Genomic DNA, 17,161 nt, shown 5'->3' with positions numbered 1-17,161 from the left:
ACTGGAAAATACTTGTGCTGTTTATGGTGGGGTGATAAAAATAAAGTGAGGAGAATATTGATTTAAAAGTGTGCCACATAACACTTGAAATGGTCTGATGTTGACCCCTCATAAATATGGAAAAGAGCATCCTGTGGAAGTGACTGAAGCTCATCTCTGTTCAGAACAAACATGTGGTCACTTCAGAAGTCAAAGTTTAGGGTTATTGCACGGGTATAAAGCAGATGTCAAGTGACTGTGTGGGGAGCTTTCCTTCACTTTGAAGCTTATGCTGTAATTTGAAGCAGTGCTCATGTTGGCAACTTGAACGTTTCCTGAATGTGTCATTTGTCTTTCTGTTATTTGAACGGACACTGACAACAACGCACTTTTCTTTTTTCTTTTTTTTTTTTTAGTTTCTTTCCCCTTTTTTCTTCTTATTTTTATTGGAGGACATTCTGTTATATTTGTTAAACTTGAAATAAAATGTTGCCTCATTTACAGTGAAGTGTGTTGTGAAATCTTCTTCTCGCACAGACTTCAATGAACGTTTGACACAAACAGGTTAAACTAGGAATTGAGTATAAATAACGTAGGACACCTCTGCTTATTTGCAGACAGATCGATGCTTGTCTGACAAATCATAAGGAGGATGCTTATATTCAGGTATAACTCGCCAAAAAAAAAAAATCATCAATTACTCGTTATATTTTCTGCTCCTGAAGTCATGACATTCACCTTCCCGGTGCAAACGGATGTCTGGCCGACCACTGAAACAATAGCTGAGATGTATCCTGGTGCAGACAGACAGTCAGATCCTGCAGGGCACGGCTCAGCAGGCCCTGATCAAAGCGACCTCACTCCCCTCCGTCCCTCCACTGTTCACACCTTAAAATTCACAAACTGCCCTCCCGCAGCGGTCATTTGCACCTCTGCGGACCCGCAAATCCGGTCTAGTCACCACACAGACACGCATAGATGTGAGCGGACTGTATCAAGGTCGTCATCCTCTTCTCTTTTCTTTCTTTCTTTCTTTCTTTCTTTCTTTCTTTCTTTCTTTCTTGTCTTTCTGTCTTAACAGTTAAAAGGATAATACATATAACATTCTTAGCTTGTATGAAGTAGGCCTAATAAAAAGTAAAAGTAATTACAATCTAAAATATATACCCCTTTTTAAAAGTTTACATTATCATACGTTATATATTTTTGGATTATATATTTTTGGAAGTGTTGGCAACATTGCATATGTTCAAAAGTCTCTAATATTTAAAGTAACTTTTAACTACAGCTGTCAGATAACTGCAGTGGACCAAAAAGAACAAGATTAAAAAATACTCAAGTAAAGTCAAGGAGTAGTCTATGTTGTAGCTGGATGAGTGAGAGCTCATTTGAACTTTAAAGTTTAATCCATAATAATAAAGTTAAACGTATGTTTTGCTTAGTTTTTCTGCAAAGTAAATAACTACAGCTGTAAAAAAAAAGGTACACAAAAGTACTTCAGGATCGTACTTAATTACAGCACTTGAGTACTTAGTTACTTTCCCATGCTGGAGATATTTAATGTTCAATGTGATAAATGCTCTCTCTCTGTTAATCTGTTAATTTCACCAAAGATTTCTCTCAGTATGGGTGTTTTTAAGACCGTTGGACAGTGTAAGAAGTGACACTTGGAGTGGACATCACAGGAACACCAGAGGGGGCATCTGACTGGAGATGGATTAAGAGACTGTGCTCAGGATTGCTGTCTATTCGTATTCATTTGTCGTTGATGGTGCTGCGGCAGAACAGTGTCTGTGGCTCTCACCAGGAACACAGAGGTCATGTCTGAGGCTCCAGACACAAGCATTCGATGTGTCTCTCTAAATTAGCATGGGACTCTTTGGACACCTCCTTCTTCTGGTAGTGTAGATGTTTGAGTAAATAAATGCAAAGAAGACCACGTATTCATGAAAGCCCCCTATAGTAAAGAAATACTCCACAGTAGTGGCTTTGTTAGCCAAGAGTACAATCCAATGAGCGAGCAAGTTATTTGTTCCCATGTTATTTTAAAACTCTAATACCAAAAATGCTGAAGTCAAGCAGAGTTATAAAACCCATCTGCCAAGTTCTCAACTAAGCCTATATAAGGAGTGAGTGGATTACTCATTTCACACCTCACAAATGCCTACGATGTGCTAAGGGATCTTGGAGAGAAAGAGAGAGAGCGAGCGAGCACACAAATGGCCCACAATTGCAGAGTAATAACTAATATCTTGGAAACAGCCGTGCGTGGGCGTATAGTGGGATCCTTGTGTGTGAAATGTGTCTTTTTTTGAAAAACTCTGCAGCACAAATAGAAGTGATTTGTCAAAAAAAAAGATATTTATTGAAACTTATCAGGTGAGGTAGCCTACTAACAATCGTTTGACACTTATAAATACAAAGTTAAAAGACATCCTAAATAAAAAATAATTTACACACAGCTACAATGTATTCCTAATGGGATGCCTATCTTCTATACAGCCCAGTCATATTCAACAAGTAAATATTTACATATGCATTCACCCCTTCACTGAAGGCAGGCCCGTATGAGGGCCAATACACTTCCAAATGAAGACCCTACAGGTCTCTGACCTCTGCGATTTAATTACATTATTTTATTTATTAAATACATTTTAGTTTAATCGTAGTTCCCCAATAATTACACAAAGAGCTTCTCCGATGACTTTCAACAAGTTTCAAAGATATCATCTCAGCAGTGTTTCTGTCATGCACTGAGGCCTACCCCACAAAACATCACAACACAATGCATTAAATCATCTACTGTGGTTTAAAAACATGCTATTCCTCTTTTGAAAATAATCTACCATGGCCTCCACACTGACTTGGAGTAAGTTAAAGAAGGCAGGCTCAACATATCTTGGCTGTCAGCCTCCTCTGAAGAAGAAACATGACTTTGCTCTGAGTCTGTCTCATCCAGGTCAGAGCAGAGGTCATCGCTGGAGGTGGTGGAGGGTGCTGGGGACACCAGAGCCGTGTACATGCTCTCATTCAGGGACCAAGTGCTGTTACTGCCGGGGCACTCTGCCACCGTGTCCGGCAGCATCACCCGGAGGCGGTCTTCGTCGTTCAGGGGCATGCTCTCCAGGAGGTGGTTCAACAGCTCCGCGGCTACTGTCGGGTCAATACCGGGACAGCTGGACACAAAAGTGTGCACGTCGTGCATACACTGGATGTAGCCGGCCGCAAACCGCTCGCAGGCCTCCCGGTTCACGGCGTCCACTTCTGCGGGGGGAGAGATGGAAGCACAGCCGTTAGCCACACCACAAAAAAGCTCCGCTCTGATTGGCTGAACCGCGTTCGAGGATGCACACGTGCACCTGTGGCCGCAGTACAGTTGATTAGGATATCAATGCGCCAACCGTTACAAATTAATTTGTCTATTAGTTTTAAAGGGGACTACATTGTTCGGCGGAGGAATTAAATACTAATATACTAGTTTGGGTTAATTATTATTTTTTAAACTGTTGGTTTCAAATAAATATTTAATAAACAGCTGGTTCGTGTAGATGTAGACATATTTAGTTGTACCTTGAGCCCGGTTTTGTAGGATGCTCTCCACACGTTTCACTGTCATCTCCAGCACTTCGGCATTCTCCATCTTTGATTGCAACTGTAGCAGAGGGGTGACAAGAAACAGCGTGAGTTAAGCTAGCTTCAACAAGACCTGAGTGTAGTTCACCTTGAGGGGCAACATCAACATCAAAACAGAGGCCTGAAAACATTTTTAAAAATATATATATATATATATATTATCTCACGTCTGCATCCGCGATGAGAACTCGGAGTTCTTGTAAACTTTCATTGATGCGAGCTCTTCTTTTCTTCTCGACCAGAGGTTTCCTTATCTGCCAAAAAAACAACAGTAAGAACAATGGAGTTACTTTGTCAGACACGAAGTTAAACACACAAATATCCGCGTTACTATCACACACGGGCCTTTCTTTTTTTTTTTTTTTACCTTTCTGTCAGACTTGATCCCGCTGCAGTTATCACCTCTGTCCATTCCGTTTGTGTTGTTACGGATGGGGGCCATGTTGTTGAAGTTTAACCCAGGCGCTGCCAGAAGCCCACCGCACTCTGTAATCCAGAGAGCCGTTACAGCTCGTCAATGGGGGGGACAGATGGCCGGGCGATCCCAGCGGCCAACAAAGCTTGCACACACAGAGAGAGAGAGAGGGAGAGGGAGAGAGACAGACTTTGGGCTCCTTTGGTTCTCCAAGGGGGCATGTACTAATATATATGACGGTTCATTTACATGTGAATGGGTGAACTGGCTACGAGAGCAGGACACCAGCGAGGACGCGCAAACGCTCGTACCCGCTCACCAATCATTAGTGGTCTTGTCCCAAACTTCAAGTCTGAGGCTGAAAAACATGGAACAGCTGAGTTTAACCTAAAATGGTCACAAACAAATACGATATAACCAGTTAAATCAAATTAGATTAGATTAGATATACTTTATTCATCCCACCACGGGGGAATGTACTTGTTACAGCAGCAGAGGAAAGTGTAGCATACACTACAGAATTAGAAAAAAAATAGAAAAGGCAAAAAACCACAATAAAAAGACAGAAATATCTATAACCTACACAATAAACACGAAAAAAAATCAACCTTCAAACAAGTACTGAGGATAAAAGTGGCATGATATATAAAAAGAGTATTGTAGTGTAAAGTGACCACAGTGTAAGAAAATATTGCAAAAAAAGTGACCATGATACAAATAATAATATTATTGCAAGAGTAGTGACCATAATATAAATAATATTACAAAACTAAGTGAAGATGTATCTTGGATATAAATGCAAACACTTCACATGTAGGTTATTTCAGCACCGTCTAACATTTTTAATGTTAACTCCTTTTAACGTGTGCATATATCTGCCAATTCTCACATTGTATCATTAGTCAGCCTGGCCTGTTTCATGCTTGATTGTGAGCCATCAGTCCACTTATGAGGACTAGTACTGTAGTGCTCCACTCCCCCATGTAAAAATGTGAATTGGACGATATGAGCCATTTGTCAAGTACAGTACTCTCATGTGTAAAGAGCCTTCAGTCTGAAGCAGCCTCAAACAGTGCTGGCTCTGTTGTATATGATGATGACATGTTTCCATCTTCTCTTCTAGTATAATTTGTAACTACAGCCCCCCCCCCCCCAGAAACTTTTATTATTGTATAATCAACTCATATTTCCTATATTATTCAAATTCAACACACTGTGTTGCTTATGCCTGCAGTGAGTCATGCAGACACTCTGGCATGATGAGAGCCGTGTGCATGTCTGTGCAAATCTGCATGTGTGGTGTAATTAGCATGTGGTGAAGATTTAGTAGTTTGAGCCGTACTTGTTTCAGTCTGGCTGCTCTTTGTTGGGGCATGAAGTTTAGTTTAGTTAAAAATAAAAATATAACATCATTTGATGATAGCATTTCATAGTTTTGGAAATAAAATATTGTAAAACAATTGTTAAATAGTAAAATGATCTAGAAGTAATACTGATACTTCACTTTGTAAGGTCCACTTAAAGGTTTATAATATACTAAATGCTCAGATTACATTGCATTATATTATATTAAATACTAAATAAACCAAGGCACACATAATTCACAGTATACACATATGCATTACTGTATGCTTTATATTCCTTGATAACCCAACAAAGGGGTGCACAAAGTTATCATTATTGTTGGTATAATCATTGTTGTAACAATAATAATGATTATAATGATTATGGGTGCCAGTAGTAGTGACCTAGAGCCACTTTTGTTGCAGTGTAGTAGCTGGCTGAGAGTTTGAAACATCCCTACATTTCCGGATGATAGTGTTGAGAACATGGTAAAGAAGAGGACATGCAGCTTTAAATAAAATACGGAAAGCACTACCATATCGGGCACTCGCCTTCACAATAAAAGCACGGCGTTGTCTAATATCAGCAAACAGGAGACAAAAAATAGGTTTTGTCATCCTGAACAACTCGGAGGATTGAAATATGTTTATATGCATACCAGAAAGCTCACAATATGTGTGCTTGGTGTTAGATTTAAGCGTTGTAACCGGATACGGGCTCTTATTTTGACAGCTGCGAGGCGGCTTTTCCTTCAGACCCACACAGTGTCTGTTCGTCAGAGAAGACGCTCTTCTGATGTCACTGAGTCCCGGGGGCGAGACTCCTTCTCCGCTATATAATCTTCCCGACTCAGTGGATGAAAACAGCGCACTGAAAGCAGCGATACGAGATAAAGACAATTATTAATATCATCATAACTGAACTGAACTAAACAACAAGCATGGTGAAGATCACTTTCCAGACAGTTTCGGCGCAGAAGCCTGAAAAGGAGAGCGATGAAGACAAGATCATTATACCTCAGGCTCACGTGAGTTTGCACACTGTGTTTCTCTTTGTTTCATGTTGTGGTGTTTGTCTTTTGTCTCAGTATGTTTTCAGCTGCACATGCACCTTTTGCATGTGTTACAGTTAAGTAAAATGACGTTTATATGTTTATTTTTTTTGCTGCAAAGTTGGACTTATTCATGCAACTAAATGAAAAATCTAACTCGTGCTGCAGTTTATTATCTTGCTTTTGCTGGTGCACTTACTGTGAGACGTTATTTCTAAAGGATGTTGTGCAATAATGTTATTATAACAAAGGGGATAAACCCAACACTGCAGGCCATCCCAGCCTGGGGATGTTGACATTACGTCACCTTGTTTGGCCACCTCGAGGACAGACTGCAGATGGCTGCCCTCAGTGTGTGTGTGTGTGTGTGTGTGTGTGTGTGTGTGTGTGTGCCTTCAGCACAATATGACATTATTACTATGAGGTGGTTCAGAAATATAACAAACATCTCTCTCAGATAGACATCAGGTGTAGAAATAATAATGCCATTTTTTTTGTCAAGATGGGGAAAGCAGAGCTATTAGATAAGGTCACTGCACCAGCCACCAGTGACGTAATGAGTAGTCCTGCAGGTAGCGCCTGAGAGCGTGATGACCCTGTGAGCGAAAGTGGTAATTCCAGGATTACTGTGTGTTGTATGTAAACAGTGGGCAGGGTCTAAAGGTGGTTAAGCTTCTTATTATTCATCAAGGTTGTCAGGATGCAAAAGTCAGGAACACAAATTATAGAAAATTCTCCAGGCTCAGTGTGTTTGTTATATCCCTGTAGCCTATGAATAGGAGTAGATCTGAGTTCATTTGAAGGACCGGGCGCGTCAAAAATGACTTGAACGTCTCATTGTGTTACAATGGCACCTGATTCCCTGAACTAATCTGCAGCATGGTCGATCCTCTTGCTGTTAGGCTCCACTTCTCAAACATAGGGCTCAATAACATTTTAACAGAAGATAGACAGAAAGATATGGTAGCTTATTGTGCATGTATTAGTATATTAAGTCCTAAATTAGTGTGATCATGTCATTCCTGAGTTGTGATTGCAAAAATTAATTAAATTATTAAATGTTTAGGCAGTGAGGCACAATACGTCCAGCTTCCTTTCTGGACTTCCTCCCACAAGTTAAACCTAATTAGATATCTGGCACACAATAGATGTACGCCTCTCTAAGCCTCGTCTTTTTCCCCCCCTAACACAATGTACACAATGATGACGCATCCATCACTTCCTCAAACACCTTTCACCTGTTTGTTACGTCAAGAGAAGAATAAGACGTGATGTCAAAGTCTGTGTGGATTCGGATTGGCTTCAACAGCAGGCGAGGCGTCAGAGCCAATGTGTGTAGATCTATTAATATGTCCGCCTCTGCTGAGGGACTCCTGCTCCACGCAATTGTTCTCATTTTGACTCCCACTGAGGGCGAGAGCTAACTGCAAATATGGAGCGTGGAAGTAGGCCTCTAATTATAGACCCAGACGTCCACGTGCCAGCATCTTCGTCAGAGCCTGGCACAATCTGTTCTCCCTTCTTCCGCTCTCCATAGCAACAGTAGTAGGGAGAGGCAGCAGGTTGACTGAGAGACTGTGGGTGGGCATCTGGCATGTCTCATTCCAGTCTTACGTCTACCAGATCTCCTCCCCTGACTAACGACTTGGCAGTCGCCTCTCGTCAGAATTATTTCTGTTACGATCTGGATTTGGTATTTTATTTTTAATGCATGGCAGTGTAAAAGGACTTACACCCACTGATACTCCATCACAGAAAAGGATATGATTAATATTCAAGTTAACTATTATGCCATGTTACCAGTATTACTCACAAAGCTTCTCTCAAGTGGCTTCAGAGATAAATGAAACTATTTTCTTTCTTTTTGTTGTTTGTTTATATGAAACAGAAAACACTACATGTCCATCATTTTGCAAATATATTGTATTATTGGAAAACTTGTCTCCTAACCAAACTGCTTTTTTCTTAACAGGAGCAGCTGGTTCTTCCTGTCAGGCCCAAAAAGCCTTTTCCAACTGGTCTCTGCTGCCTCACCTTTGGCCTGGTGATCTTCATGTCAGGACTGGTGTTGGCCTCTATCTACGTCTATCGCTACTACTTTATACCTCAGGTCAGTTCAGTTTCAGCCTCCTTTTTTCTTGCATTACATCCTGAACCCAGTGGCACAAGGTGTTAATAAATAAATAAATGCAAGCTGGAGTAACTGTCTATGCTTAACTCAGCTCTTTTACACCCCCATTAGCAGATCCCAGAAGACAGCTTGTTTCACTGCCGGGTTGTTTATGAGGACTCCGTGTACGCTCCTCTGAGGGGCCGACAAGAGCTCGAGGAGAATGTCGGCATCTACCTTGACGACAACTACGAGCAGATCAGTGTACCTGTGCCACACTTTGGAGGCAGCGACCCCGCTGATATCATCCACGACTTTCAGAGGGTAGGTTAATTCATCCACATGCCAGCTGGTTTGCTCTTGTTACATTTTCTTGTTAGGTAAGGTATTAAATTCTCTTTTAATGTATTCCAGGGCCTCACAGCTTATCACGACATTGCTTTGGACAAATGCTACATCACCGAACTGAACACAACCTTGGTGATGCCTCCAAGGAGCCTGTGGGAGCTGCTCGTCAATGTCAAGGTGAGGCACTCATTTTTTGCTCATGTCGTCACCGATGAAGCCGTCGTAAAAGCATTGTTGGAGATGAATGGCTGTCTGAGAGAGTGAAGGACAGCATGTTCCCATCTTCCCGTCTGCAGTGTTCCTCCCACTGACAGATTGAGTGATTCATTTGTGTCTCTTTGCCACAGAGAGGGACGTACCTTCCTCAGACTTACATCATCCAGGAGGAGATGATGGTGACAGGGAGGGTGAGGAACATGAGGCAGCTGGGCCCGTTCATCCACAGGCTCTGCTACGGCAAAGAAACCTACCGCCTCAGACGCCGCAACCAGCGCCGACGTAAGTATAAATGTGTGATGCTACATAATAAGCGATGAGTGCTGGGTCACTTCCGCTGATTTATCACCCTCTTTCACACCAACTCTCATGAGATGTTGAGTCATGTGACATGTGCTGGGTCACTGCGATCTCTCCCTGCACTCAAGGAGGAAAGTATTCCTCCAGTGAGTCACAGGGAAATCCGGTGTTCACTTTTGGTGTGTAGGAGCAAACAGAGAGTGAGTGACCATGCAGAACCAAATAGGGGCTTCCTAATGAACATATCAGACAGACAGTGTCTCTGCAGTGTAAAATCCTCCTCTAACAGCCTAGAAGCCTGATTATCATGTCAGTGTATGTGTGTGTGTGTGGGCACAGCCTGGGAACTTCCTGCTGTGTGAGTCATTCGTAGTGCAGTGGACACATCCACACACTATGGAGGAGGTAGTGATGCACATGAGTGATATCTCTGTCGTCGTTGCCTTTGATTGGAGTGAGGGTTTTAGAAATGATGCATCAAACTTCCCCTGAGTACATATATGGATGCGATTTTGCCGTGATCACCGCTGTGCTGATTAAAAATGGATGCTTGTAGGCATGACAGCGGTACTATTATGAACACTGCAAGCCTCCACTTTTCTAAATCTGTCTTCTTTTTTTTTCTTCCAGGTATCGACAGGCGCGAGACAAAGAAGTGCCACAGCATTCGTCACTTCGAGAACACTTTTGTGGTTGAGACCGTCATCTGCGACAGGGTCTAAATCTGAGGCGGAAATCACAGCCATCCAATACTGAAGCCAATTTCAAACCATACCTCTTAAATTCTTTAGGCTTTTAACTGCACTTTAAGAGCAAGTCTTTGTCCAACGGTTTTTAGTTTCAGTTTTAATGTTTGTTTGTTTGGTTTTTCGTCTCAAGTTGGAAATGCTCTTTTATTGTTCATGTACTATGTCTTTTTTATTCAGACAGTCTGTATATTTGGTTATAAATGTGTTTGGATATATCTGTAGCTTGTCCAGTTGTGCATAAGATGTTAATGTGTGTCATTATCATCAGAAGACTTTATTTTATTTTAGACTTGTCCTTATTAGTTAGTAAGCCAGTGCACTATGGGTGGTGGTGGTGGTGGTGAGGATACTTGGAAGCTGCTTGCACTGTGCACTCAAGTTAATATTTGTTTCTTTGTTTGTTATTTTATTTTGTTTTAAATGTCAGAAAATGGCAAAACATACCTCATGTAGTTTAAATGTTTCTTTGCTGGTTTCTATCATTAATGAATGGTGTATATAACTTTGATTGTTCCTAAGCAATATATACTGTAAATTGATTTTGAACATATTGTTACATGCATAGATTTTTATCTGAAATCGACTTGTTTTGTGAACAATCATTTCTTTATGGTTTGTCTTTTTAATTCCTTTGGTATCACTTTTCCTACTCCTTGGATTATAATGGCTTTAGACTGTAATTAGTAGCAGTGCTTTAGAGGGATAGAAGGAACCAAAGTTTGCAATCAGCGATGCTATGCTTAGTGTTAAGGATACATGAAACATTTAGAAAGAATGCTTTTTACTGTAGATGATATCAAAGGCTAAAACTCACTTTGTCCTGCTCTTCCTCCTTTTCACTTGGATTTGCCTGTTGTCTTTAGCTCTTGACAGTTCCCAATCCTTCCTATCTTGGCATTATAATCTCTATAATGTTGGTTTCGTTCCAACTTAAAAAAAAAAAAAAGATTTGGGGTGTCTTTCTAATGTACAACCTGGAGCAAATAAGTCTCTGTTGAGAGGGACCTGTGATATGTGCTCATAATTCATCGTCTTGTATACCTTATTTCGCTGTACAGTCGATTTTTCTTGTAATATCTTGCTGCTTTACGAATAAATGATCAAACTTTTATTGTCTTTTGGATATTCATCAGTATCAGTTTGATTAAAGCATGCATGGGTTAGAAGAAATGGAGATTATTCTAAGCATTGTGAAAGGACAGTTGGTCTTTACAAAGAGAAACAAATTATATATCTCCTTTGCTGACTTCCTCACAATACAGACATAATTTAAGTACTAAGCTCTGATCAGTGCAGGCTACCCATATTTTAATGTGTTGCTAAGGATCTGTGGTCAATTGTTTATACATAACACAAAACTGCCTTGTCATTGTGGCGAATGTCACATGTTGCACACATCATTCTTATGAAGATGATTTGGTTTCAACTTGCTGAGAAGTGTTTTATGTTTCAGTATTTTTTATCGGCCAGGTTGATTCACGTGTCATGCCGTGAGACACATCTGAAATTCAAGTTTCAGAACAGTCATTAAACATATAATCATGTTGCATCATATATAATCATGTTGCATCATCATGTTTTTATATCAGCTTACTTTAATTTACAGAAAAACAAAGAAGCATCAGACCTGCAAGTTTTGGCAGTGAGATATAAAAAAGCTCCATAGTTTCATATAAACAAATATCACAAAGAAATACAGAAACAGAAATTAAAATAAACTGAACGGAACTGAGCATTGAAACTCAACAGGGTGAGTGCAAAATGAAAGTGCTCAGACACACGTAATGCAAATAAGACAGAGTTCGTGTCATGTTTCCACTTTTAGAAGAGAGATTATATTATATAGAATAAAAACAACATTAATATACAGGAAATTCCAAAGGACTGCTGTGTAGACGTATGAACACCTTAATTACAAGGTGACAGCATGAGGGAAATAAAACAGTTTAATGTACCGTATGCAACTCTCCATTTGGGTTTAGCTTTCATTGCATTCACATGAATCGAATGTTCTGCTGTAAACAAACTAATATCAAAACAATCTCCTCTACAGTCTTGTAGTACACAGGTCAGCCCCACTCGCTTTAAACAACTTTAATTATTGCACATGTTTGAAGCTACATTGTTAAAAATGAATTTTAAAAAAAGAAGTACATATAAAATCATATATTTTGTACATATGTCATGACCAACAGCATGACTACTGTCTATATACATTGTGATGAGGAAGTTAAGAAGTAGGAACAAATAAAAACAAACACCCAGTCAGTTGGTTTGCGAGTCATCAAACTTTCAGCCCACTCCTTCATATCATGACAATTATAAGAAATGTGTTGGGTGTAATCCCCTGAAAATGACATTTAAAGCTTAGAAAGTAGAAAATGTTTGCCACATATATATATATATATATCTATATATATATATAGATATATATATATATAATTTACAAGATGGAAATTTCAAAAATTTCAAATGACCAAACTAAGAAAAACAACTAAACAACTAAAATATTTATAAAATTTGTTTTATGCGTCATTTAAGGTTGGTAAAAATGTGTTGTCGTTAAGATTCTAGATCATTATTAATGAATAATAATTAATTACATTCATGTGTTTCAAGGTTGGTAGTTGGTGTCTCTGGAAAATGTATAGATTTTAATTTATTAATATACGAGATTTTTGTCAGTTTTAATTATTTGCTTGTTTAAGACTGACTTTTAAATCTGCATTTCATATATGTTACTATATATTAAAACATACGCTTATTGTCATAATTAAATATTGAATAGATTAGATATATTATGAGACGTTTCGCAATTTACTAACTGTATCTTTTGAACCATGGTCTGAAATGTATCAGCTCCAGTCTTATATGTTTGTTGTTGTCTTCAATGAGCCGCTGTTAGACATCTTTGACTTTTTAAGCATAGACTGCTTTGAGCTCCTTGTGCCCAGTTTTACTGTTTTGAAATGAATCACATCAGTTTTCTCACCCATTGTCACCGCGTGTGAATTGATGACAAGCTTGTGCTTAAATTATTCTAGAAATAGGTCACAATGTGGCTCATTGGTAAATTTCATTTTTGCAGCCTACACTTTGGGTATCAGACCTCTTTGAGGTTATGTAGATGCCTAGCAGCCTCCTCTCATTGGGTCAAATCATGTATCAGTGCTTGACAAATCTTCCCATGCTGCATTTAAACTTCAGCTTTGTGGTTAACTGAGACTGCACTCTGACCTGCTTTATCTCCAACTACTTTTGTCACGCACATCACGTTCACCATTAAGCCACTAAAAACAATACTAGCCCCCTTTTCAGTTTCACTGCTCCAAGAGTCAGCCACTGTATTCTCTACCAGCAGTTCTCTGAAGACAAATTATATTTTAACCCGAACTGTCCACTGTTCAGAGCTCTGAAGTGCTGAAAGTGGCTCTTCTTTGGCTGGTTAGTGACCGCCTGATGATGTGTTTGGTGCTCCTCACCTCATGAGCGATGAAGTAGTAGCACACAGCGTCCAGACAGCAGGTGATGTTAGACAGGCACATAGTTACCTGTATGAACAGGCTGATGCCTTCCATGCTGTCGCAGTCTGTAATCACTTTTTGATGCACCTGAAAGAGGGGACAGAGAAAGATTACTCAGTAACACAAGACGTAACCCAGCAGTGAACTATGTATTCAGTTTTTTCTATGTTCTTATCAGGCTTTCTTTTTTTTTTTAGATTGCCTCAATGCAGCTACCATACACTGTGGTTATCCTTTGCATTTCCTGTTTAAACTGTAGTTTGACTTTATTTTCATTTATTTAATTTATGCTTCAGCCCCAGGATTTATCTTTCATAGTTCTATATGGCCCTTTTGAGCCTGTAATAAACAGATGCTATGTTTGATACTAAAATAAAATATCAAATTAATAGTGCATTATATGCTTTACCATCTACTAGTTAAATTTGCTGCTTTCTTTGCTGTTTTTTTTTAAGAAACTGTGTTTTTAAATGATCAATTAGTAACCCTAAATATTACGTAAAGTAAGTCACCCACAAAATGGTATTTAAAGTATTTCTAAAAACCTGGTTACAGGTTTTAGTACCTTGCCCTGTATGCCTGGTTCTGCAACAGATAAGTTTTTCGTTTAAAAACAGGAAGCACTACTTGTGGCCGCAAAGCACAAAGCATTTACTCCCGATGCACGGCTTGGCAAATATTGTCCATGACATTAATTTAAATAGTTCATTTCAAGATTAATTATGATTTTTATGTCATTGCGTGATACATTTTTTATTAATATTGTATGTAAGTGTAAGTGATCAGAAAAAATGTGGTGAGATTGGTTTGTCACCTTTATTTATCACCAACTTTAACCTTCTTCACTCTTCTCACTTTTTGAGTTCAGTTTGTTTGAAATAAACTTGATCTTACCAGGAACTGCAGGAGGATGCCAAGGTGACTCGGGGTGAAGGGCACCAGGAAGGCACTCAGACTGCTGTAGATGATCTTCACACAGGCCCGGCTCTGCAGGCTGTTCTGGCCGGACTGCTGAAGTGCCAAGATAGTCCTGACCGAACAGTAAACCAGCACCAACGCAGGCCCCAGAAACCCAAACACCAGCAGACAGGTGATCACCATAGGGCGCCAGCTGTTTGATGAAAACTTGTGAAAGCATTTAAATTCACTGTTCTCATTCACCCTGAAGCGATAGACGGTCGGGAAGAACACTGCCAGAACCAGCAGCCAGACCGCCACGCAGGTCCCCAGGGCCACTTTGGGTGAACGGAGTTGCTTGGCTTTGAATGGGTGACAGATAGCCACCCATCGATCCACAGCTATGCACATGATGATGTAGATGCTGCCATATATCCCAATGAAATACAGGCATTCCAAGATCGAACAGAGAGTTTGGAGGGAGGGATGCCAGCGGTTATTGGTGGCGTGCATTTTGAAGGGAAGAGGGAAGAGGAGGAGCAGGTCCATCAGAGCCAAGCTGGTCATGTAGATAGTTGACTCCGTCCATTTTCGCAGAAAGATGCAGAACACACACAGAGCCACAATGTTGAGGATCAAACCAATGATGAATATGGGCATGTAGATGACCAGCTGCAGATATGTCATCAGGTTGTCCACAGATTCAAATGTACAGTTGCCTGTCATGTTGCCACTGCTGCTGCTGTTGCTGCTGTAAAGAGGATTGGTTTGATTTGATTTAATTTCAACAGCTCTGTCACAATTTCACAAAATGAATATGTCTTTCCGGTCATTATTCTTTGTTTCCACACAGAAACATCTGTGCCAAGTCAATTGAAACCTCTCAGTCGTGTGGGTTTCAAAGCTGGGAACTCGTTTTTTGTATCTGCTTTCTGATGTAGATGCTAAACACACTAAGAAAACGTGTGCCATATGAGTTGTAAATAAAATGCACTGTGTGCTCAATGTAAGCTTAAATTAGAATGAATGAATCAGATATAAATTAAAGGAAATTGTTAAGTTATTTAGAGTTTTGATGAAACTGGAAATTACAAAGATTTTAAAGGAAATCTATCAGACACAGCACTTGCAGGAACATAGCTCTGTGTTTCACTGTCAGCGGGTTTTAACTTCCATTGCTGTCAGATCTTTTCACTGCACCTGTCTTTAATTTAAACTCTTGTAAAGAGCCCCATAAGGATCTGAGGAGTTTAGTGCCTTAAACACAATTAACCAGGTCTTTGATTCTGCAGTGATCACTGGAGCAGAACATATCTCTCACTTCTGTGGTAGTGTGCAAAGAAGACAATCAAAAGAATCAAAAATCATTCACCACACCACCCGGATGTTTAAACGCACAACTTAAGATAATGTTCAGATCAAGGGCCTTTAGAATGAGATCAATGAGAATTAAATAAATAGTCTAAAATATTTCCTTTGCTTTTATTTACTTATTTAAGAGTATTTGCAAAGACAGCAAGGTCTGACTTGTAATTTAAATAATTAAACAAAAGTTCTACAAACATATTTGGTTCCTTGTTAACATTTAACTACAAAAGTTTCACCTGACAGTGTTTCAATATAAATATTATCTTACATACAGAGGAATCTAACTGCGCTCTTACCTCTCTAATGCCAGTCTCTCAGTCATGTTCACTGTGGTTGACTGACAGTCTGCAATGTGCCAGACACACTTCTGCTTTTCTACCTTTGTTGTTTCAACACCACTTCCTGAGTCATGCTATACATCATGAGTGTGTGTTCAGATGTGTATTTCATCAGTTTAAAATCAGCACAGAAGTAAACTTGCAAATCGGGTTTTGCTTTTTAAACCTAAAAGCATACGTGATCATTGCAAACTGGTAGATCGGAGGATTTTTTTATTTACATTTTTAACACCTGAGGAAGTACTGATAAATATGTTGTTCATGCTGTGCTTTTTTTTTTATGTGAAAATTTAACAGCATAAAAACACAATAATAAAAGCAAAAACAATTCATTTCATATGGTTGTAACTTAGTAAGTAACTAGTAGTAGTAACTAGTAAAGTACTAAATTAATTAAAAAAGTAATCTGAAAACAAATTGATAATGAAAATAATGTTAGTTGCAGAACTAAAAAAACACAGCTATGTTGTAGATTGAGCTAAATACGATCGTCAGCATGAAAAAAAGAAAAGTCAGTCAGATTCATCTTCTGGGGACCACGAATGTCCATACAAAATGTAATCCATCCAGTATTTGTTGAGATATTTCAGTCTGAGACCAAAGTGCTGAAGCGGTGTCCCGAAAGACTGATCAACAACCGTGTGCCTAGAGATGAGCTGGAAGACTAAAAAGTCAAATGTGAAAAGCTGATACAAACCTTAACATGATGAAATGAAATAACATTGAGGAAACTGAAGTATTGGTTAACACCACAGATCTCATGAGCACTTGTGTGTGGGTTTTCTTCAGAATTTCCATTCCTGTATAATAAAAAATTAGGTCACATTGATCCTGCTTGTTCACTGCATCTCCTGAATGTAGGTGTTTGCTATACTTAGTTATTTATGAC

General features: G+C 39.4%; 3 protein-coding genes across 5 annotated transcripts; 1 reads left to right on the top strand and 2 right to left on the bottom strand.

Moving 5' to 3' along the window:
- Positions 1 to 2,458: 2,458 nt before the first annotated feature.
- On the bottom strand, positions 2,459 to 4,501 carry hes6 (hes family bHLH transcription factor 6). Its single transcript, XM_010729983.3, has 4 exons — positions 3,980 to 4,501; positions 3,780 to 3,866; positions 3,550 to 3,631; positions 2,459 to 3,243 (listed from the first exon to the last, which is right to left on the bottom strand). Exons 1-4 carry the CDS (start codon positions 4,052 to 4,054, stop codon positions 2,822 to 2,824), a joined length of 666 nt encoding a protein of 221 aa, XP_010728285.1. The 5' UTR covers positions 4,055 to 4,501; the 3' UTR covers positions 2,459 to 2,821.
- On the top strand, positions 3,549 to 11,254 carry itm2cb (integral membrane protein 2Cb). Of its 2 annotated transcripts, none has more exons than XM_010729985.3 (7): positions 3,549 to 3,659; positions 6,104 to 6,398; positions 8,395 to 8,532; positions 8,668 to 8,856; positions 8,947 to 9,057; positions 9,228 to 9,378; positions 10,027 to 11,254. In XM_010729985.3, exons 2-7 carry the CDS (start codon positions 6,312 to 6,314, stop codon positions 10,116 to 10,118), a joined length of 768 nt encoding a protein of 255 aa, XP_010728287.2. In that variant the 5' UTR covers positions 3,549 to 3,659; positions 6,104 to 6,311; the 3' UTR covers positions 10,119 to 11,254. The 2 variants fall into 2 exon arrangements, with proteins under 2 accessions (XP_010728287.2, XP_010728286.2); XM_010729984.3 differs by having other exon boundaries at positions 8,665 to 8,856.
- Positions 11,255 to 12,628: 1,374 nt separating this feature from the next.
- Positions 12,629 to 16,485, bottom strand: LOC104918305 (G-protein coupled receptor 55). 2 transcript variants are annotated; one of them, XM_019262142.2, is made up of 3 exons: positions 16,231 to 16,485; positions 14,564 to 15,317; positions 12,629 to 13,756 (listed from the first exon to the last, which is right to left on the bottom strand). In XM_019262142.2, the coding sequence occupies exons 1-3, from the start codon at positions 16,254 to 16,256 to the stop codon at positions 13,550 to 13,552; spliced, it is 987 nt and encodes a 328-aa protein (XP_019117687.1). In that variant the 5' UTR covers positions 16,257 to 16,485; the 3' UTR covers positions 12,629 to 13,549. The 2 variants fall into 2 exon arrangements, with proteins under 2 accessions (XP_019117687.1, XP_019117689.1); XM_019262144.2 differs by having other exon boundaries at positions 14,564 to 15,308.
- Between the last annotated feature and the right edge of the window lie 676 nt (positions 16,486 to 17,161).

Source organism: Larimichthys crocea, chromosome II (genome assembly GCF_000972845.2).
Source record: "Larimichthys crocea isolate SSNF chromosome II, L_crocea_2.0, whole genome shotgun sequence".
Lineage (NCBI taxonomy): Eukaryota > Metazoa > Chordata > Actinopteri > Sciaenidae > Larimichthys > Larimichthys crocea.
Note: the sequence above shows the minus strand (reverse complement) of the source record. Positions and strands in the feature narration are given on the sequence as shown.